The 22,912-nt window shown below is 46.3% G+C and overlaps 1 protein-coding gene and 1 long non-coding RNA gene across 2 annotated transcripts; both read right to left on the bottom strand.

Annotated features, from left to right (window-relative positions):
- Positions 1-223: 223 nt before the first annotated feature.
- On the bottom strand, positions 224-3,185 carry LOC146759858 (uncharacterized). The gene is made up of 3 exons (XR_014931936.1): positions 2,963-3,185; positions 1,475-1,546; positions 224-313 (listed from the first exon to the last, which is right to left on the bottom strand). It is a non-coding gene; the product is annotated as an uncharacterized LOC146759858 (long non-coding RNA).
- Positions 3,186-11,446: 8,261 nt separating this feature from the next.
- On the bottom strand, positions 11,447-18,214 carry LOC146759859 (hydroxysteroid dehydrogenase-like protein 2). Its single transcript, XM_085509716.1, has 8 exons — positions 18,138-18,214; positions 16,207-16,370; positions 15,693-15,791; positions 15,445-15,559; positions 14,819-14,922; positions 13,910-14,008; positions 12,041-12,235; positions 11,447-11,561 (listed from the first exon to the last, which is right to left on the bottom strand). Exons 1-8 carry the CDS (start codon positions 18,152-18,154, stop codon positions 11,503-11,505), a joined length of 852 nt encoding a protein of 283 aa, XP_085365842.1. The 5' UTR covers positions 18,155-18,214; the 3' UTR covers positions 11,447-11,502.
- Between the last annotated feature and the right edge of the window lie 4,698 nt (positions 18,215-22,912).

Here is a 22,912-nt window from a genome sequence, read left to right on the forward strand (position 1 = left end):
TGGCCTCTATTACTCTCAGGGGGACAGTCAGTGTGCGAACTCTGCCGTTCCAAAATGCAAGCCAGCGCATAGGTGCTCCACCTGTCTCTTTAGAAAGGAGGTAAGGGAGTGGGACTGTAAGTAACTGCTTCTCATCAGGAAGATGGTGCAGTTTCTCCACATGTATTTCTAGAAATTCAGTTTCACAAGCCTTTTAGGGAACAGACGGAAATACACCTACCACGTGCTTTGTCCTTCATGATTTTCATTAGCAGAGGGGGCAGTGTCTGCAGATATTTTCCTGTTTCCAGGGCCTCTTTCTGTTTCTCAGGACCTAAACAGAAAGCATTAAGATAACTTTCAGACAAACAAGGTATTAAACTGAACGGTCTTTTCAGTGAAGTCAGTAACGACAACAGCCACCCCTGGGATGCCTGTGGGGTTCCAGCACAACTAAGGATTTAGCACGGCCTTCCCTGGAGGCACTTTTGCAACCAAAGAATGAGAACTTTTCACCACACACTGCAGCTTACCTAAACGCATAACGGCATCACTGAATGTGACCAGGGCATTGTGCGAGGGCAGGGCACACACACACAGGTGTGCATTCTCACTCACACCTGCAGACGCGCCTGGCTGACATTAGGACTGTGAGCTGGCATCTCTCAAAGGAAGTAAAATCTCATGACATGGTATGCTGTAATTTCTCTCTTCCTTAGGGACCTGCAGTGACTGGAAGGGGCTCAGGTGATGACATGGCACTCAGACCTGGGTCAAAAGTTGCAAAGCTGCAGAGAAGCCAGGTGGGCAGTTGGCTGGCACTCAGCAGCTTTCCAGATACTCTCTCCAGGCCATGTAAAACAATCTTCAGAGAAGGCATAGAAGAACATTTGGCCCCTCAAGGTTTTTTTAGTGGGGAGATCTCTGATGTATGGAGACAAAGTCAACGGGATGCTGGGAGCATGCAGCACCCAAGAAACAGTGACTACCCAAGCTTCTCATGGAGAAGAAATCACCAGGCAGTGAAAAGATGAACCCCTCCTGAACTTCCACAACCAAATATGAGCAAAGATCATGAGATGAAGACTGGTGACTTACGTCTGGCATCCACCCCAGGCTCAGGGACGCGACTTTGCTTTCGAAATGCACCAAAGGGGCCTGCAGGCACAAGAGTGATCAGACACAGGTGAGGAGAGCTTCCGCTGTGCACTGGGGTCTGCCTTGTTTTTTTTCCTGCAGTGACCTGTGAGGACTGGCTGCAGGTCAGGGAATGACATGGCCCAAACAGCAAAGGAATAGGAGCAAAGACTGGCAAGGGCCGCCTTCCCACTGAAATGTGACAATTCTCCAAGTAAAGAAATACTAATGACTGATCTGTGTACGACCTTCAAAGCACAAAGAGACTTGAAAGACCTTTGGAGAGCCTTACGTACCCAAATAAGCTATTATAGCACTAATTTTTCGACTTCCAAGGAAACAGACACTCACAACTTACCTCGGAGTTTCCCCTGAGGCACAAAAGCAGTCTCCTTCCAGTCATCTGAGGAAGGAGTACCAATGTCATCATCTAGAAGAAAGAACAGAAGAGGGTTGTTCCCATTGCATGCTGTGATCTTCCTCTCCCTTAGTGACAGGGAAGGGGCCAGGGAAGGGGACAGGTAACAGGATGGGAGACTCAGGCCTTGATCGCCAAAGCTATAGAGGGGCCAGGGTGACCTGGAGCCTAGCACTCGGCAGCTTTACAAATGCTCCCTCCTGGCCACATGCAGCACCCCTCTGGGACCGCGTGGAAGAGCATACAAAGAAAAGGTGTCTGAAACACACTGGGCTACAGCTGGGGGTCTCTGTTGGGAACCAGGATTTTTCTATGGGGAGCATCAGGCAGCTGGAGCAGAAATGCTCATGCTTTTCCCAGCACACACCTTCCACGTTCTCCCCTGGGACACCCCCAGGATGAAGAGCATGCTCCACCCAGCCAGCGGCAGAGCCGTGGGAGCACAGGGCTTCCTCATGCCCTTGCCCAGCTCCTGTGGTGCTGCCTGTTCCCCTTTTCCAATACCCCCCCGCCCCCATCGAAGGCAGCCTTAGGGCTATAAGGCACAGAGCCACTGGAACCAGAACCTGGGCTTCTCACTCTCATTTCCGCTTATTTTTTACCCCATCTCTGCCCACCCACCTGCTCCTGCTGCTCGCCCTGGAGCAGCACAAGTCTCCTGACAACACATGGCTATCAGTAGGAGGATGGCAAGGCAGGTGGGGGCCGTGGCCCCCAGTACTCGTGCCATGCTGCTACCACCACTGCTACAGCCACAACGAGTGCTGCTATTGGGGCACAGAACACCTAGAGCACGCAGCTGGGCATTGTGATCTTGTGGCACAAGGCAGCAATGTGGCAGGGCATAGTGACCTCACATTTCTAGGCTGCTGGTTGGGCCTCCCCACGGGCTGCTCCTCCTGTGCAGCAGGGCTGCATAGAGTGGGTGCTTGTGGCTACCCTTAGTGGGTGAGTGCCAGGCTGCTGGGGAAGAATTACTGGGAGCGTGTCCCACTGGGTAGATCTGTTCCACCGCAAGGACCAGGCTCCCCCTGGGCTTGTTATGGACGTTGAGGATTCCCAGTCATCTAGAGCAGCAGGAGACCATGGCAGATATTTTCACATTTACACTGTGGAAATATATTATTGTGGAATGGTTTGGGTGGGAAGGGACATTAAAGACCCAGAGACTCTGTCAAAGGATAAAGAAAATCGCTCCAGTGTTGTTTTTACTGCTTTGTGCAAATCAAAAGATTGCATTTTGTCTTTTAATGGCCAAAAAAGCCATTTCTTCAGGGACATTGTATTTGTTGTCACAGACTCTAACAAAAATGCAAACTGAGCTTTATCTGTAGCATCAATACTTTAGTATTTCGTATCTTGTATTTGACAGTTCCCTCCCAGCCAGTTGCCCGTGCCTTTCTCTCAGCCCATGAGAGCACCACTTACTGCCTCTGGGAACTTGGAAACTGGCAGCATGATGGCCAGCACACACACAAGGTGCTCGTGACGCAGCTCCAGACGGCTCTCCTGAAGCCCAGCTTCATTTCACGGCCACTCACGCTCTGCTGCTGGACATTCTGCAACGGAAAAGCCACCGGATGCAAATCCCATCCCTCACAGATGGTATCAGACCCCTGCTCTCATGGCAGTCACCACCGCCCGGCATTGGACAGCGCTTCCACTGCCCTTGCTCCTGCCACAAGACACCAACGTCTGCTTCTAGTTCGACTCCACCATGGGATCCTGTTTGCAACAGAAAAACACACGGAGGCTGCCAGCCACTGCAACACGCGCTGTGAAACCCCTGGCACTGCTGAGTCCCATGAGCAGAGGAGAGAAGCGTCTGCCTGCCATGGACGGGCTGCGGCGGGATTGAATCCTGCCTTCCAATCGGGACACCCCCAGGGAGAGCCTCCCTGGGGACCCAAAGACTTACGGCAGCGCCAACACAGCAGGCAGAAACGCGACGTGCTCCTGACTGCCCGCACTGTTCAAAGCTCCCTGACTTGCGGAATCAAACTCTATAATCCAGAGATGGGTTATAAAGCAGGTATGTTTTATTCCAGCGCTGGGTGCAAGGGGGATAGCTCCTCCAAACTTGCACACCAACTTGTAAAACCGTGATACAGATATAGGTACACCTCATGCATAGTCAATGATTTCCCGTAATTCTAACATGCATCCCTTAATTCTAATACACATTCTTTATCATGCAGACCCCCTCTTGTTATCGCCCATCTTGTCAGGGAGATGCAAATATCAAAAGAGGAGTTGCAACACCTAATCCCCTTCTCGCCAGGTGTCTCAGGGAGTTCTCACTCCTTAATCTTCATCCTTCCTGCTCTTCCAGACCCACTGTCTCCATTCCTTGTTATTCTAACTAAATCATTTTCTGTAAACTACCTTTAACTATCCCCCTTTTAGCCCCCCTTTATTCTGAATTCCAGCAGAGCATCTGTTTTCTGCTTCCCTGTTCATCCCTCCCTCTCCCTCTCCCTCCCTCCGCCCTATGATGGCAGCCCTTCAAAGCAACCAACACAACCACGCCAAACCGCAGCCCGGACTCGTCCCGCTCACTGCAATTCAGACCCACTCCATCCGTACAAACCTTCATCCACGCCGTTTCTTAACCAGGCCTCGGCGCCACCCAGATCTTACAGCCAGCGAGCGGCCGGCAAACGAATGGCCGTCTTCCTCTTGGTGCCGCACAGCCCAGCACGGCCGGAGCCGCACCACACGATCCGGGCCGGGGCCGGCTCAGGCTCTGCCTCCAGGCTTTTGGGGCCGGCCGGGTGACTCCGCAGCACAGCGAGACCGTGGAGCCACCCGGGAGCCGCCTCTGGGTGCCGGCAGCGCTGCGAGCTCCTCCCCCGACAGCCCCTCCGTGCCCCCGCACCGAGGCCCGACCCCGTTCGCAGCACAGAGCCCGCTCCTCCCGGCCCTGCTCATGGCCACCATGGCCCGGAAGTGCTCTCCGCCGCCTGCAGGAAGCACTTCCTGTCACTGTCACGTGGCTCAGGCCGGGCTGGGGCCTGTTGGGGGGGGGGGGCAGCTGCCAGATCTTCTGCCAGTAAACACTTCTGAGCACCCTCTTCTGGAGGTGAACAGCTCTGGAGGAAGGTGCTTTCAAATGTCCACAAAGTGATGTTGATTGTCACACAGTAGCACCCATCACTTGCCTCCTCCATAAATCAGTTACAGTCTTGTTGGTGAACCTGAAGACAAAAGGTCAGCGCGCTGGGACAAACAGCCACACACCAGTATCACAGAATCACAGAATGACCCAGGTTGGAAGGGACCTCATGGATCATGAAGAACAAACCCCCCTGCCTGGCAGGGCCACCAAACATACACCTTTACTAGATCAGGTTGCCCAGGGCCCTGTCCAACCTGGCCCTGAACACCCCCAAGGACGGGGCATCCACAACCTCCCTGGGCAGCCCGTTCCAGGGCCTAACCACTCTCCTAGTAAACAACTTTTCCCCTAACATCCAACCTAAATCTTCCCTCTTTCAACTTAAATCAGTTTCCCCTAGTCCTGCTATTATCAGCCCTTTCCAAGAGTTTACTCCCTTCCTGGGAGTAAGTTCCCTTTAGGTACTGAAAGGCTGCAATGAGGCCACCCCGCAACCTTCTCTTCTCCAGGCTGAACAAACCCAACTCCCTCAGCCTGTCCTCATAGGGGAGGTGCTCCAGCCCCCTGATCATCTTTGTGGCCCTCCTCTGGACCCTTTCCAAAATCTCCATGTCTTTTTCGTACTGAGGGCTCCACACCTGGACACGGTACAACAGATGGGGCCTCACAAGAGCAGAGTAGAGAGGGACGATCACCTCCCTATCCCTGCTTACCACCCCTCTCCTGATGGAGCCCAGGATCCCATTTGCTTTCCGGGCTGCCAGAGCGCACTGCTGGCTCATGTTGAGTTTCTCATCCATCAGGACCCCCAGGTCCTTCTCTGCTGAGCTGCTCTCAAGGACCACTCCTCCCAGCCTGTACAGGTGCCTGGGGTTCTTCCAACCTAAGTGCAAAACCTTGCACTTTGCTGTGTTGAACCTCATTAGGTTCACTCAGGCCCACCTTTCAAGCCTGTCAAGGTCCCTCTGAATGGCATTCCTTCAACTGCACCACTCAGCTTAGTGTCATCATGCACACACACCCATGTGGACAAATTCTGTATAATCATCTCCTCACTTTGGTGATAAAATCTCCCCGAAGAAGGATCCTGCAGCTCCACCATGGAACCTTCTAACTGAGGAAGAGGACCTTTGGTGAAGAAAAGAGCACTTGGGCAGTATGAGTCTCCAAGCACATGTGCTTCGTGTCTCCAGGCTGCTGCTGAGACCCAAAGGTGCTGTAAATCCATATAACTACCTTCGCTTTTGCAGTATGACTGAATTAGGCACAGAAATATGGATAAAAGAGGCATTAAAATCAGAGCAGTTGGCCTTCAAGGCACACAGCTTTCAAAATGGCTTGGAGAGCAGAGCAAACTCTTTGCAAGTAACTATTACCACACAGTTCCATTTGGCTAAGTCAAAACATGTGCATTCTATTCGAGTATGATGATCTTTACATGCAGTTTATAACTGTAAAAAGGTATGTTTCAACTTGGGGAGAGGGGAGCTGTGGTGAGAGCCATGGTTTGGAATCCTTCAGGGTCAGCATGCTTATCTGTGAGTCTGAGGGAGACGCCTCCAGGCCAAAGCAGGTGCTACAGAGAGAAAGGTTTGACACAAATGGTTTTATTTGACTGCTAGAGACAAATGAGTAGGAAGAAGCTATGATTTCTTTGCTGACTGCTGGTAAATCAGAACTGCAGACTGTAGGAGAGCTTAAAGGAGCAGTAGTAGGAGTGTGAATGAATGCTCTCTGTTCTGCACTAGGATGGATGTGTGACCAGCATGACATACCAATCTTCCACTCCCAAATCATGCTTTCCTGGAGGGCCTTCAAAACACTCTCACTGAGCCAAAAAAAGACACTTTCTGGGCAGGGAAGGTCCCCAGAATGCCCATAGCCCCACCTGAGCACCTGACACTGGCACTCTGTGCCTGCCTCACTGAGCCTCTTTGTATTTTCACCTCTGCCCAGCATCATGTAGAAGGGCTGCCAAGGGCTGTGTGCCTGCATGCTCCCCTTGTGACAGCATTGTGTTGTAGGTGCCAACAAAGGGAAAGCACGGACAGTGCAAAGTAGCTGATAATTGCATTAAATGGGACTGTTTTGGCAGCACTTTGATTGTGTGCTGAACATACTTACACAGATCTTCATTAATTTAGGGGCTGAAGAGAGGCTGCAGCTCATTGCACAACATTCAGAGGTTCCCTCCCACATGCAAACGCATCTTTTGAAAAGCCAAGCCTTGATCTCGTTTGAGGTACCTTAGAAAATGTAACTGCAGTGGATCTGCTGAAGCTGAATTACTTGTGGAGAGAACATATTACATGTCTTCCCTTAGATCTAGTCACTAGTTATCTCACATGTGCTGTTGTATTAGACAGAAAAAGCACAAAATGGTGTACTTCCTCTTGTTCCAAAGGAAGTGACAGTCGTTATTCTTTCCAGCAAATGTAATTGCATCAATTGTTTCTCACACAATACTCACAATTAAGGTTTCCAAAAGAACAGCTAAACTATAAAGCAGAGGGGAGCTGTTATTCACAGGTGTTGGATTAGATCTAATTTATGAGTGTAGCAGAAGCTACTTAGATGCGGGTGCTTAAAGCACATTCCTTCCCCCTATATTCTGAAAGAGTACTTAGACCACTCAAGGATATTTCAATACCCTGAGCTTTTCCTGGAAATGCTTGAATATGGCGTAGGCAAACGAGAGATAAAGGAGAATCTTATAGCACAGGCAGATGACTAATGATGGTGCAAGCCATAAAAAAACACAGGACTACTAACAAGGGAATGGAGATCAGCTGAGTAACCAAAAGAACAGGGTTTCAAATATTCATTTTTACACAAATGCAATTGTGATAGAGTAGGTGCCTTATTCCGAGGGAAGGCAGAAAGTGAGATAGAGTAAAAGCTCTGCACTGTGCTGGTCACAGCACATTCAGCATTTTGCAAGCAGCTCCCAGCTGCATAGAATTGAGCAACACACCCATGAGCAGCCCACAGCACTGGAGGTGCTGCTGCCCAGTACTACTATATGTGAATACTTATGCTGCAGCTCTCTCCAGCTCCTCCAGATCTGAGCAAGACTGGATCAAAGAAGGGTAAGGTGCCCTGTTTTTTGAGGCAGCAAGGTTTTTTATTCATAGGGGAAAAGAGGTGTAGTCCAACATGAACATGTGCCTCTAAAATCGTTGTCAGTCTTCAAGGGAGGGAGCTGGAATTTCATCTGATTAATTTTTCCCCACTCTCAGTTCTCAGGAGGGTCACCGGCTGAGGAACTGGCAAAACTCTTTTCCCATTTTGTTTTCAACCTTTACCTTTTGTCAGCTCACTCTGCATCTTCTAGATCCCAGCCACCCCCAGTTTCCAAACACACCACCTTCTCACCCATCCTCTGCTCATACATGAGGTACCGCCAGCTGATGTTTATTCAGCTCAGAGAACAGCAGCGTATCTAACGGTCTTTAGTTATTAACACAAAAATCTTACCATGTGCTCACACCAAGACAATCTGGTACCATCACCCTTTCAGGTCATGCAGCAAAGCACTTGTTTGACTGCTTTTGAAAGATTCTTTTTCTTGCACTATCCCCTCAATACTCTTCATGTTATCTAGATGAGAACAAGCCACATCTGCTTACATCTCCTTCCAGATGTAACAGCCCTGGCAATCCTAAGGCATACTTCCTGATTGCACTGCTGCAACCAGCATTACACATACAGTATTGCATAATGTAGCCAAGTGTGGGAACAACCACACAGCCACAGGCAAGCTGTCACCTCAAAAGGAAAGTTCATTCATGTTTTTCATGGCGCTGGGACTGCAGAGTGCATAAGTGAATTCAACATTCTCTGTATTATTACCAGAATTCAACAGGGATGGAACCTTTACAGCACAAATAATTTTGTTTGAGCACAGGCTTTGAAGACTATAAACTATTTGACCATTGCACGAGTTAGAAAATAAATTCTAAGTCTTGAAATATTCTCTACATACTTAGGAGTAAAATGCCCTACATTTTGAGCAGTTCTGTTGGCAACACTGTGAGGTTGCTACCTCTGGCTTTGCACGTGCTCTTGAACCAGGAGGAGGATCTGTGCTCTTGTCCACTTAGAGAGCATTTGTGCTTTTTCTCATGAGTTTCCATTCTTTCCATGCTAAAGAGGGAAGGTGATGTGCCTGTAAACATGTTGTAGTTTAAACCTTCTGGTGCTGCACGCAGGTGCTGTGGGAGGGATTACCTTGTTTGTGGCAGTCTGGGCTGGGGGTGTGTTTGTGTGAAGATCTGCAAGGTGATATTTGATCCTCCCAGACTTCTTATGGGACATGCACGCATGCAAGCAAATATGTAAAAGAAAACCCACTTCAGGTGTGTTGCATTGCTCCAAAGGAGTGTAAGAAAGGAAAACACCAGTTACATAATAGAAGTATTCTCAAGAAGGAATTGTTTAATCACAAACACCTTTCAGTCTTAATAAAACTAAATTAGATCTTCTCTAACAGATCAGCATTTTATCCACAGTTGTTATACACACAAAAAAAGAGAAAAAAGTAGATTATCGTTTTAAAATGTAGCATTGCTATTATAAAAGAAAGGCTGGATGTTCTGCTGGTACAGCTTCTCCCTCACAGGTTAGCATTAAACTGTGTCAGCATCTTCTCTAGCTTCAATGCTAGTGCCATGTTACCTTTAATCCTTAATTTTCCTGACATGAAGGCCATGGTTGGCTTTAGTTTACCTAAAAAGAAGACACAGAATCGTCAGGAAAAGGAAAGGAACTGGAGATTGCGATATCATATAGTAGTTACTTTGCTACCAAGTTCTACTGTAAAAGCATCAGAAAAGAGGTTCAACAGATTGACTGGATGCTTTCTGAAGCTACGCTCTGAAAAGTTCAATAGCTACTGAACAAAGCAGTAGATATTTTTATTATAAAATCATGGACTCACAGAGTGACTTACGTTGGAAGGGAATTTAAAGGCCATGCACTTCCAGCTACAGCTCATCCAATTCCAAGACCACAAAGAGAGGTGAGCCTGTCAGCTCATCCATCAGCAAGATGTTTCCTGCCACCAGTAGCTGCCTCAGTTCTGCCAAACCCGTTTGTTACTCACCAGTGAACATCTTCACAAAGTCGCCACTCGACATGCTCATCACAACATCAGCTGCTGCAGGAGGCTTCCCAAACCCAGCACTCCCACTGCTGGTTTTCAGGTCAAGGTACCAAGTGCCTCCTTCATCACCTGAGTGGAACAGGGAGAACCTGTGGCAGCACCACAAGGACTGATGTGCCCTGCCCTTTGCTACCCCCGCCTGCTTTTCTCTCCCATCTTCGTGCTAGACATGCTGGAGGTGCTGTGCCAGAAGCTGCCCCGCGCTCTCTGTGCAGACAAGGTCAGCCCCAGCAGATGCCCCACAGTGCCACAGTGTCAGGGGACAAGGCAGTGGCTGCTGGTGGAGCTGGAGGCAGCAGGGGTTTGGAACAGAACTACCATGCTGACCCTGTGCAGCACGGCCAGCAGGGTGACACAGCAGAAATGAAACACCAGGAAAACACACCACAGTCCCCAAAAGAGCAGCACATGCTGCTGATGCAGAAAGCATCTCCCTGTGACAACAGCAGCAGGGTAAATCCCACATGTGCTGAAGTTGGCTCTGAAAGGCAGCATCTTATAGAGCACACCCAAAGATGTCCCTGTTCCTAGACCAGTTATAAAAGACAAGTATTTACATGTGAAAATACAGACTGACTCTTGCTAGAAAAGTGAGCATTTGAGAATTTTACAAGTGATGGTCTTACCTGACAATTCAAACTGAAAGACGCCCTGCGTGGATTTCACTATTTCTTTATTGAGTTCTCCCTGAATAACTCTGAATGTTTCTGCAACAGGCCCCGCTGAAGCTGATTCTTTATTAAGCTTGGCTCCACCTGATGCCTGTGAAGCACCTAAAAGAAACAGATGGATTCTCTGTAAAATGCTGGAACGCTCTATCTCACTTATCTTTCTAAGAATATATATGTTTTCAGCAGTTCTTCTGCAAAAGCTTCTCAGGTGTGAATCAATTCACTACTTTAATCAGCAACTTTCTACACTGCAGTGAATGTGCTCATTTAACATTAAGAAAGAGCATTTGCAATTTATAAGGCATGTAATGCTTAGCAGCCCCTAAAAGCCATGCAGAAGGTCAGTGTATCAGGAAATAATTATTCTACTCAGTGAATTGCTACTGTGTTGGAGATCTGGGCAGTTGGCAGTATCAGTTCCTGGCAGAAAAGTCTAAGTGCGCACTCACAAATAGTATTTTCAAGGGAACTGGGCTCTTTTCAAACTTAGCCTCTTTCTTTCCTATATTTGTTTTGGCACTCCTATAAAACATATCCAGAATTCCTATTTGCCCTCCAATAGAAACATCACTATTCTGAAAAAGTGAACCTGATGCTTTTGTAAAAAAACAACTTCTCTATTTCATCTTGTAGACATTCACATCATGTCCGACTGTGAGAACTTCATGTAGGAATAGAAGCTTCTCAAGTTCTCACACTGCAAGAAAGATGTAACACTCCTGCAAAATATGCTGATTGCTTGTGATTTTTTTACAGCAATATTTACTCATAATCTTCATACCACTTAACTCTGGTGGTAAAAAGCAAAAAGGTTGTTCAAAACAAGGTGCTGATTATGAACTGGGAAAGTTGCAGACACTAAAGTCACTTCCATAAATCAAACAGCCCAAATACAAGAGATTTTGCCACATAGATTGAATGTAGTCCAAAAGTAACTTGAAATAGAGGAGGCATTCATTATCATCACAAATAATCGACATGTACATGCAGAGGTTGCCCTTCCACGGCCTTCTGATTATGTGGCTGTCATGTCAGTTTCAGCATCCAAGAAGAAGTCAGGCATCAGGGGGTGACCTAAAGGGGAGTTGAACAATAACAGTAAGCCCAAGTAAGGGTGAACAGCACAAACAGGAATCCATTCTGAAGGCAACAGCACCTCAATTTACCAGTAAATGAACTACAGGTTGAAAGAAGACGAGGTGACATGTTTAGGTTCTGGTACATTTAAAATCAGACCCAGAAGCCTCTTACAAATTCAGTCAGAAACATCTGAAGATGAAGAAACACTATCTCACTATTTGGTAAATAGTAAAACATGCACTTGTGGTGCAGGTCTATTTTCTTTTTGCTAATGGGTTTAAAATATATATATATATATATATTTATATAGGCATTGATTATTAGAGCCTCAGTGGACTATTATGTGCTTTCCCAGAATCCACATTCTCAAACGTGAGGCAAAGCATCTTTTGACTGAGTCAAAGGAATATATCCATATTCCCCATATGGCCTTCCTTCCTTCGCAAACTTCTCATTTTAAAGATCTCTTTTACCTGGTGCAATTGCATAGACATCAAAATCCTTAACGCCTTCTTCTCTCAGTAGAACTTCATCAATAATGAAGTTTCCAGTGAAAGTTTTCGGCTTTGTTAAAATGCAATATGCAGCATCTGCAATTATGTCAGTTTTTCTGCACTGCTTCTCTATTCCGGATCCTCCCAGCATATCCATAGCAGCTGTATGTATGGCTGGAAAATTCAGAGGACAGGAAATTACAAGTTTAACACTAATGACATCACATACTCATCTCTTTGGCAAATGCATAAACTTTATTCTCCTCTCACATGAAAGTAATCATGAGAAGACTAAACTGTGAAATACCATCAACCAGCGAAGAATGGTCAACCAGCAAACAATCCTCAAAGTGTAAAGATTCCCTTACTTGAAAAGTATTAAAGGAACCAAAAGAGGAATAAAGGGAAGAACTCCTTGTAATATTCATATTATTCAATGCTTCTATCAATACTTTCCACACAAAGACTTCCTCTGGCTTTATTCAGGACATGAAAAACTAACAGGACAACTATCTTTCTCAAAGTGAACGTGCATCAGCAATTAACATTTTCTGCAGCCATTACCATACTGAAAATCTCAATTTTAGCCCCGCAATAACTTGTGAGATAACAAAGTGACTCTAAGTTAAAGATGAGAAACCCAATAGCACAAACTCAAACTTTTCCTGGCTTATGCTCCTCTACTTTCACATTACAGCCAATTATTATTGTTCTAAATATAGCAAAACTATGGGCAAAGACTGATATGAAAAACCATCTACTGTCCTGCAATCTGCACATCCTTCCATCTATTTCATACAAAGTGCTGCTGGTTTTCCATTAATTCATACATACGGCATCTTCCACTTTGACCCTGCAGTACCTCTACTACTCATTCACACTCTTACATCCTTTTGGCAGGTTACCTCTTTCACTTTTAGTTAAATTGAGAGCTCGTAACATCTCACTATCAGCATATTTTCTTGTTTCAAGGAGCTGGATGAACCAATAGAACCATACTAGCACAGTGTCAATCTCCAGCATTGAAGCTGATCACATATATATGATGTTCTTTAAATTAAAAACTTTGTAATTGTAATGTAGATACTACAGAAGTCACCTCTCTCACTCTCTAAAGTAGTTAACTTTTGTTTTGGCAGATAAACTTTTCAAAACAACATTTTTCTTCCTAGACTGAACATTACAAACTTTTATACTTCAGAACATGAACAGTTTTCATCAAGGAAACACTGATACATACAAATTTTGAAAGCTCACTTACTGCTTCTAATGCTTTCAAGACACTGGTCTCTTTGTTCAGCAGCTACCAAACCTTCAACAGCAGCCCTGGTCCTCACTGACCCATGGACAATAAACTGGAGCTAGTATAAGATGGGCACACCAAGTTATTTTTCTGCTATGCGGCCCTTCAGTGTGCTGTGACTTGCAAGAAGTGTTGGATGGTTGTGTGAAAAAGCAATTGATTTCCCACTCAGCCAAAACTTTTTTTTTTTTTACTTCTACAGAGGTACATATCTTGTCAGCTTCATCTATTTCCTGGCAATCTAACTAGCTGGGGATTCTAAATATTGACAGAAATGTCCAATACTACTCAGGGATGGTGTGCAAACCAAAGTTTGAGTCATGTTGAAAGGAGCAGTGACAAGACAGGAGAAAAAGCAGAATGTGCTCAGGCTGAAGGCAAGTTTAAGTGAAAACAGGAAGGCAACAGTGAGAACTAGGAAAGAAAGCCAATACCCACACAACATCTTTGATCACAAAAAAATACACAGAAGTGCTCGGTGTCCTGAATCAGTCCTAAATAAGACCACCTGTATAGGACAAAACACAAAAATTCAAAATAATCACCTGTTTTAGGCCATAAAGCATTGACAGCAACTTCTCCTTTAAATTCTTCTGCCATTCCCAAGACACACATGGACATGCCATATTTAGAAATTGTGTAGGCTACAAAAAGCACACAAAAATCCCATATTTAGTAGGATACATATTTAGTCTACACATAGAATTTTACTTTTGAAGGATGTAAGTCACGGAAAAATCAACTTTCTGGGGTCAAAGCATTATCTTCCTAGAGTACAGAAACTCTCCCAGCTCCTACCACCCCCTTCAGATACAAACTGACCCTTTTACATGAGTATTGAATTGGGGAGGGAAAAAAAAAAGGAAAAAAGCACGCTGTAAATCCTTTTTGTATACTCTGAGAAGGGGATGTTGCAGAGAAGGAACATGGACTTGCAAGAGGAGTTTAACCATGTTCCGAGTGTTGAAGTTTAAAAGATAATCCACAGGTTTAAGATGAGCAACATATGTTCTAGCCCAAAGACGCAAATGGGGCCTCCTTCACTCCTCAAAGATAATTTCTATTTAAAAAGACAGCAATGAGCTTTATCGCTATCAAATCAAATGTGGAAGCATAGAGAAAAAAAGATTTTGCCTTCCTATCTCTATTGGGAATAGAAAACATGGTGTAGTATTAAGAAATCCTATGAAAAACTCTTAACTCTTACGTGCAGAACCTTCTTGGAAATATAAAGGCCACGCTAGGGGCATGAGATTTGTACTGTGTTTTATCAGAAAACAATTTTCTTTCACCTTTTCTTTCAGTGCAAAACGCTCTGAGGAACCATTCCTGTCAGTCTCTTGTGAGCACTAAAAACACAATATCTGGAATTCTTGGCTGGCGCTCCTGCACACGTCATTAGTTACTCACACATTTCTCAACACATAACAGCAAAGGCAATGGATGCTACTTACCACAGTGATTTTTGAACCACGTGGGTTTCATATTCAGAGGTGGGCTGAGGTTCAGGATATGGGGGTTCTTACTTTTCCGTAAGTGGGGAAGGCACGCTTTAGACCTGGAAGAGAGGAATCAAGCAAGACAGTCATCTCTTATTTTACAGAACATTTACTACTACAGCAGAGCAGTAGTTTCACTTTCACAAAGGTCCAATGGTGAGCTGAAACCCTTCCCTTGTAATCAAGTATTTAACTGATGAAAAGAACAGAAAAAAACCTGTCCTATCTCACTTATCTCAGGAATAGCATTCATGTCTAACAGCTGGGCTGCATCCTCCAAGCTGTGCAGCAACTTCTACTAAAGCAGATATTCCAGATGTTCGGAAGCAATAGTTTCCTTGTAATAGTTCTGGAAAGGGAGTAAACCATGATGTGCTAACAAGCCAGATTACCAGTGTAGAGAATCATCTAGTCCCATATTTCTTACCTTCTGCTCACATATTTATCTCATTTTTAAAACCACATTTGAAAAATAATACAGTATATATGCGTTTAGTTATTATTACTCTCTGCACCAAGATCTCAGACAAACTGAGACAGCATTAAACATTTTGTCAAAATGGCTTTGCCTCAGCACTTACGTGAGGTAGGTTCCTCGTACGTTGACATCCATCATAAGATTGACCTTCTTGGTTTCTGTTTCCAAAGTGCCGGTCAAAGAGATGGCGCTTGCATTGTTCACCAAAATATCAATCCCTGGTTTTAAAGTAAGTCACCTCACATTAGCAGTGAAATAAGAAAAAACAGGAGTAAAGCAGGTTAGGCTGTTCTTTCCTCTTCTTCTTCATTGAATAATCTGCTTGGTAGACTCCCCTGCCCCTCAGCATACCTCCAAATGTCTTCACAGCTTTCTCCACGGCGCTGATAATTTGCTCTTCTTGCCTCACATTAACGATGCATGGCAATGCCTTTCCTCCAGCTGCTTCAACTGCGTGATTAGAAAAAAGCACACTTAGAATTTGTCTCTCAGACTGCACAAACTGACTACTGAGATTTTCTCATTCAGTGAATGCATTAAAAATTACACCTTTCAAACTCTGACTTTTACATACTGCATAATGAATAGGGATGCCACAACAAAATCCTAACACTGAGAATGTACATGGCTCACCACACATTTTAATTAATATAACATTTTTACCTTTATGCACATGTGTATTCATTAACATCAAACTTCAATACCTCACAGAATTCCTGGGAGGCAGGAGAAGCACTTGGGCTCATTCTTTTAAAGCTGAATGGGAGCTAGGAGAGTCAGAGCAGTTTCCCACTCATACGCAAGAACTAAGCAATGACACACACACACAGCCCACAGTCTGAAGCCCACCCTGATTACAACTTACTCTCTTCTGCAGCTGTGTAGATAGTCCCAGATAGTTTAGGATGGGGCTCTGCTGTCTTGGCAGCGATCACAATGTTTGCACCATCCCTGGCAGCCTTCAGAGCAATGGCTTTGCCAATTCCCCGGCTCGCACCAGTGATGAAGAGCGTGCAGCCTGCTAGTTTCCTGAAGATGTGAAGGAGGTAGAGGGGAAACAAGAGGGGGAACCAAGCAAAATCTGGAACTCAGTGACTTCTTGCCGTCTTTGGGGACAAAAACAATCACTGCAGTCTTAGCAAGAGGCAACTGCCTTCAACATTTTACAAGGAAAACAGACCCAAAATACAGAATAAATGGATAAAGCTACAGAAAAGCCTTTCACCACCACTGAAGACTTTTTGTACAATAATCCAAGGCTGCCCACAACAGAACTGCTGCATTCTCCAAAAGCAGAAAAGGAGTGACCTCTAAAAACAACAAAACCAACCAATTCTAACGTTTTGATACTCAGTGCAGCTCTCTGTAATTTAATTCTTTTGGCCCTCTGAACACAGAGGACCAGTAGCTCAACACGCTGTAAAGACAAAGTCCAGGATCACAATCCCAATGCAGGGTGCCAAAGACAAGAGCCAAAAATCAGATTTTCAAAAATGACCATGATTTTCCTTAAGGCTTTCACAGTAAAACTCAGTTTGCAAGTAACTGCATTTAACCCAATAAATCCCCACAAGTCTGTCCAACCAACCAGCAGGCTGACACAGCTGTGCAAACGACTTGTGACTGAGCCCCTGTGTACAAAGGTGTCACACAGAGTGGAAGCACCAGTGAGATAAAAAGGAACTGGGAATATTGCATGAGCATATCAGCACAGTGTGAGGAGAACCAAAGTTCACCTGCAGCTGAGACTTGCAAGGGAAGCCAGTGGCAACTTGTTTATCTGCTATAATGTGGGTAGGAAGAGCATGAACAAGGAAAAGGCGTTGCTGAGTGGCATGGGTGATTCAGTGAGAGCAGACACTGGTAGTGCCTTGCTTAGGAACATGGTTTACCAGGACATGAGAAACTAGCCATAGATGAGAGGTAATCTTAGAACTTGGAAGGTTGGAAAAGACAATATAGTCCAACCTTCAACCCATCCCCACTATGGCCACTAAACCATGTCCTTCAGTGCCACATCTAAACCCTTCCTGAACATCACCAGGGATGGTGACTTCACCACTTCCCTGGGCAGCATGTTCCAATGCATCATCAATCTCAGTAGGTAAAATCAAGCCTGGTGAACCTGATTGACTTCTGTGATAGAATGAAAGGATTTGAGGCCAAAGTGATAACAGCTGACGCCATTCACATTAGCAAGGCTTTCATTACCATCTCTCAAAATACTTTTGTATCCAAGTAAATACATAATAGTCTGGATGGTTGAACAGCCTAAGGGGTAAGAGAAATGTTAACTGGACAGGTTCAGGGAGTTAGAATCATGCAGGTGGGCTCCTTTTGCAGCAGGCACGGCCGCAACCAGGGCAGCCCACAGGCTGCACCGTGGGCGCTTTCTGCACTCGTACAGGATCTCATGACTACTGCTTGCAACACACGGGAACGAATAAGGTCAACGTATGTCCCCGTTCATTAGCAGCGCAGAAATAACGCCACAGCAGTCACTCAATTCAGATTCCACAGCAAACCCACAGCCGCACTTTGCCCTCCGGACGTGCACACAGCTCGGCCCGTGAGCAAACAGCACCGAGCGGGACTCCGGGTCCGACCCAGCCGCTCCGGGGGCACCGTGCCCAGCGGCGGCCTCCACCCCGCGTCCCATCGCCCTCAAGGGGCTGCGGAGCACGCGTCTGTCCCTCCGCCCGGCCCCGGCCCCGGCCCCAGCTCTGCCCCGGCAGCTCCTGTGGCTCAGAGCTCGCGGCCCCGTCGAAGGAAGGAGGAAAGCCCAGGTCGCCTTACCCAGTGTTGGGCAGCATGGCAGCATGGCTATGGGGCGGCTGTCGGCTCGGCACGGGACGCGCTCCCCGCTCACACCGCCCTCCATGCAGCCGCGGCCCGGGGAGCCGGGCGGAGCCAGGGCCGAGCGGGGCGGGATGAGGGGCGGGTGATGGAAGTATCAGGATGAGTTCCCTGCGGGAGTACACCTCGTTCAACCAAGCCAAAGCCTTGCACGTTTTCACTGGCAAAATTAAAATCGCATCTGAGATCTCGCCCTCAAGGAAAGGAGTGAATGACCAAACTGAAGTGACAACTGAAACGATTTATTATTGAAACAACCTGTCCTTATAACTATCGGTCTATCCACTACCACCTCGGGCCACTATGCGGGCGCCGACATGACCCCACTGCAGGGTGCTCACTCGTCATCTTCATCGGTGCGCAGCCAGCAGCCTTCCTCTACCCAGACAGAGCTGGTGAAAGGTGGGCGCTGCGGGTCCTCCCAAGGCTCCCACTCCTCTGGCATCACCGTGACTTCATGCTGTATGTTCACCGTGAGCGATAAGGAGTGGAAAAGTAGGCCGGCCTCAGGAGCATGCTGCTCTTGCTCTCTTGGGCGCCAGGGACGTTCCTGCAGCGCTGGGTTGCGTGGCAAGCTGTCTCCCATGTAAGATGAAGCGGTGAACGACAAGGAAGTACAAATGTCTCCAGGGCTCCAGCCGCTGTTTGGTGGCAGCAGGGACGGGTCCAGAGGCTGGTTCATTCCCCAAGCTGCTGCAGCACGCATTGGCCGGCTGTGAGAGGCTCGAGCTCGGCGTCGGCTGCGGTTTCTCCTTCGGCGCTTGGGAGGCCGGGGTCCCCTGGCTGCAGCCGCCTGGGTGCCGGCTGCCGGACCCGCTGCCTGCAGGCAGCCCCTGCGGGAGCAGGAGCAGCAGCAGCAGCAGGAGCAGCAGCAGGGGCCTGTCTCAGCTCTCCTTCTCCGGGCAGATCTCGGCCTGCGCTGCTCGAGGAGCCGAGAGCTCTCTCCTCCGAAGTCTGGGTTCCAGTTGACGAGAGGCTGCAAAAGGCAAAGGAGAAGAGTCAGTTGTTACCACCTTGCGCTTGAAAGACAGCAAGGTACAGGAGATTTTCAATTGCTAAAGACGGACATGGGAGTGAGCAGCATCACGAGCCGATCCTTGACCACCTCTTGCAGGGTGGGAGCGTCTTTGCTCAGTCCAATTGAAGTTTGTCCTTGCAGACATTTCTGCGACAAAGCGGTTTTCGCTGTGCCACTCGGCAAGTGAAATCCTTCTGAACACCCTGGGGGTTCTGATGGGGTGTCATTGTGATGGCACGTGTTTGTGATGGGGGCTTCGGCCACTCCCAACATGGAGTCACAATGATCACCCCAAGGTGATGCCCAGCCCTTTTCACCAGAGCTGTGCTCTGTCCTTTCATCCCCATCTTGTCTCAATGCAGTGCTGCTTATAAATCAGATTATAAATCAGATATAATTCCATGGGCTTTTCTGAACTCTCATGATCTGCAAACAAGAAGAGAGCAAGAGTTTCTACTGCTTTGTCCAGTATTTAATGAAATGTTCATCTCTGATCTGTGGTTTCATCTCAGTTTAAAGCTGGTTCTTTTTTTGCCTGTTTAAATGTACAAAGTATTTGTTGAGCGAGGGTCAAATCGCAGCTTTTACAATGTTGAGTTCTGGCCATGTTTTGGATCTGTGATATCCACATTTACTGCCATTCAAACCATTCCTCAGTTCCCTTCAGCAAAACTTTGGAACAGAGCAATTAAACATGAGGCAAAGTGACAAAAAGCAAAACACATGGCTTCCTAACATTGCATCTGTGTTAGGAAAGCTGGGATTTAAATGTGATGCAGTATTTAAAATGAGGCTGGAAAAGGTGCTGCCTTCAAACCTTGGGAGGAAAGCATTACTAAGAGAATATTGGCCTCTCATACCACGCATCTACAAAATGCCCGTCCTCATTTTGACTTGACATGGTGTAAGCATGAATAAGATGTGGATCTCTAAGAGAAGACGTAACTAAATCCTGCTGCAATGCCCAGCAAGGAGAACATTTTTTCTGTAATGACTGTGTATAATGACTCAAAGAGAAGACATATAACAGTATTTCTTTATGTTTTGTGGATAATACTTCTTTTGGTTTTCACCTTTTCTGCAGATAGCAAACTGCCCACTGTTACTGTGAGATGTATGCCACCTAACTGAACGTGATTTTGCTGGAGATGCATCCAGAGCAGAACAAAGCTGTCTCTGGCTGCCCCTGTGTTTTTCCCTCTCCATTAAAGCAGTAGTTCATCCTGTGGGATGAAAGCTTACTGTGCTGCCCTGGGGGATAGTGATTGTGAATGGCAACTGTGTCAGGGCTGTGTCTGGCTGCTTGTGTGGTTGTACACATGTTTAGAGGGGAGAGAGGACAGGACTGTCATATCCATATATAAGCCATTATGGATTCGAGCCCAATGGAACAAGAAATTCAGTAGCAATAGACAAGGAAAAACAGAAAGATGGAATCTTTGTTTTCTGATGATGTGTTTATGCTATACTGCTTATCCAGGGATGAGCATGTGTCCTAGAGGCAGCATCATGGGAACATAGACAGGTATCCCACCACCTTCCACTCAGGTCCTCAGTGCTGTGCTGTGGGATATTGTGGGAGCTGATGGTGCTGACTATGAGGTGTACTTGATCCTTGCATTACAAACTTTCATGTGGTGCCATTCTTGGACTTTATGCTCTAAACAGACAAGGCTGAACAATGTGCCAGTCTGCTCTGCACTGTAAGGACAAACCCCACAGTGGGTGCTAAAATTCTTCTGGACATTTGCATTCCACAGGATTTTTACATGAGTGTAGAAATGCTCTGCTTATAAATCCATTCCTCAGGTCACAGCTTTTGTAAAAAAGAAGTGACTAAACAAACTTGTTGCCCTGTTATCAGAAACTGAAGAAAAACTTCAGATTCTTTTAGTGGCCGTTCCAGTTAATAAGTGAAAGAAAACCAGCTCTAAGGCCTGTGTAAAATACAGGCGCTATCTGCATGGTGCTGAAGGTAATGAACGACGCTGATCGCTAACTGTACTAAGAAGAAAAGGTAAGCTCAGCCTTCAAGTCCCCACGGGCTCTGTTTCGATGACCTCTTTCATTTCATCAGCTCCACTGGCACGTTTTTTTCCCAGCCTGAGTAGGGAAAAATCCAGCTATGTGTGTGTGCCAGCAGAGGGAGCGCTCAGCACACGAGATTGAATCACGTAATATCCCGATTTGGAAGGGGCTCTCAAGGATCATAGAACCACAGAATAGTTGGGTTGGAAGGGACCTCAGGGCCCACCCAACCCCTGCCATGGGAGCGCTGCTACCCAGCAGGTCAGGTTAGAACAGGGCCATCCAACCTGGCTGACCCCTTTACTTTAACCCTTTGAGGCTGATCTGTCAGCCCATGGTTCACCTATATTTTGCCTGGATTTTATTTATTGTGGTGGTGGTCCAAATGTGGTTTGACTCCCCACCCCCAGTTTCTTTTAAGGCTAGGGCCCCTACTTGTTCTTAGGCTTGTGGCTGGATTCTCTGACACACACTGAGAGAGCTTGACATGCATTTACTACATATTTCCTACATTTAAAGTCAATGATTGATGGGATTAACAGACTACAAGCTGTGAAAGCTGAAAGGAATGAGGGTTTATTTAAAGCAATCAGTAGATAAAGCTTATCTTTGTTATAGGTAACATTCCTTTTTCATCAGTAACTCAGTGGTGCAAATGTAAGCTGAAAAGTAGAGAAACAAAATCTGTCCCTCTCAAAGAACTAGCATAGATTTCTCACAACTTATAAGCCAATATGATAAACTGAAAAGGCTAGATTTTTTATTTCTCTACTCATTGGTGTTTCTGCACATCTCATTATTTAAAGGGACTCTTCCTTGCTCAAGTATGATGGTCTTCTGAGTTCCCAACCTGAAGTCATGGCTGTGTGGTACCCTCCTGCACCAGCTCTGCTTTGGGGTCTGGCAGTTCCTTCTGTAACTGCCTCCTGCCATTCCCACCTGGAGATTATGCTAAAGAATGGAGAGGGAACTTTGCAAATGAGTGAGGACAGTAGCACAGCACCTCCTGAGAAAGGCTTACTTCCACAGACTTTTATTGGTGGGCTGCACACATCAGCTTGATGTTACCTTAAGGAAATGAGAAAGTGAAGAGAAGGGACAACTGCACAGTAGACAGCCAAGAAACAAAGCCATGTAGTCCCCAGAGGATTTTCTTCTCCAGTGTCAGCAAGTAGTAAGGATGAGGAAGGTGACAATAACTCTTCTTGTCAGACTTTTCCCTCTGTTAGCAAGGGAAAATGAGGAAGAAAAGTGTATGCATTTCCTCCATAGTAGAATAAAGCTTAAGCAAGGCAACCTCTGTGCAGGAAAACAAAAAAAATCTTCTCTTGTATTTCCTTAATGTGAACAGTACCTTCTAGCTTTCCCCCTTACTTTCTCCCACTGATAGGAACCACATGGCATGAGCACTAGGTTGTGGAACACACCTTTTTCATCAATGGATGAAGTTTTATCAGGGTGGAGGATAACTGCCACATCATTATTTCCAGTTGTAATCTTTGTCCTAAGGGTGTGTTAGCATGTGTGGGATATGGTACTGGGAGACTACAGAGCACAAAGTTCTGGGTCTTTTTTCCCTATAAATATGAACTGTACTCCATAAAAACGCTTTGTCCAGAAGGTTGTTGTCAGCTATTTCTTCATAAGCTGAGAGCTTGCTTTTTTATTA

This window comes from Coturnix japonica, chromosome 9 (genome assembly GCF_054131305.1).
Source record: "Coturnix japonica strain WE chromosome 9, WE-NBRP24, whole genome shotgun sequence".
Classification (NCBI taxonomy): domain Eukaryota; kingdom Metazoa; phylum Chordata; class Aves; order Galliformes; family Phasianidae; genus Coturnix; species Coturnix japonica.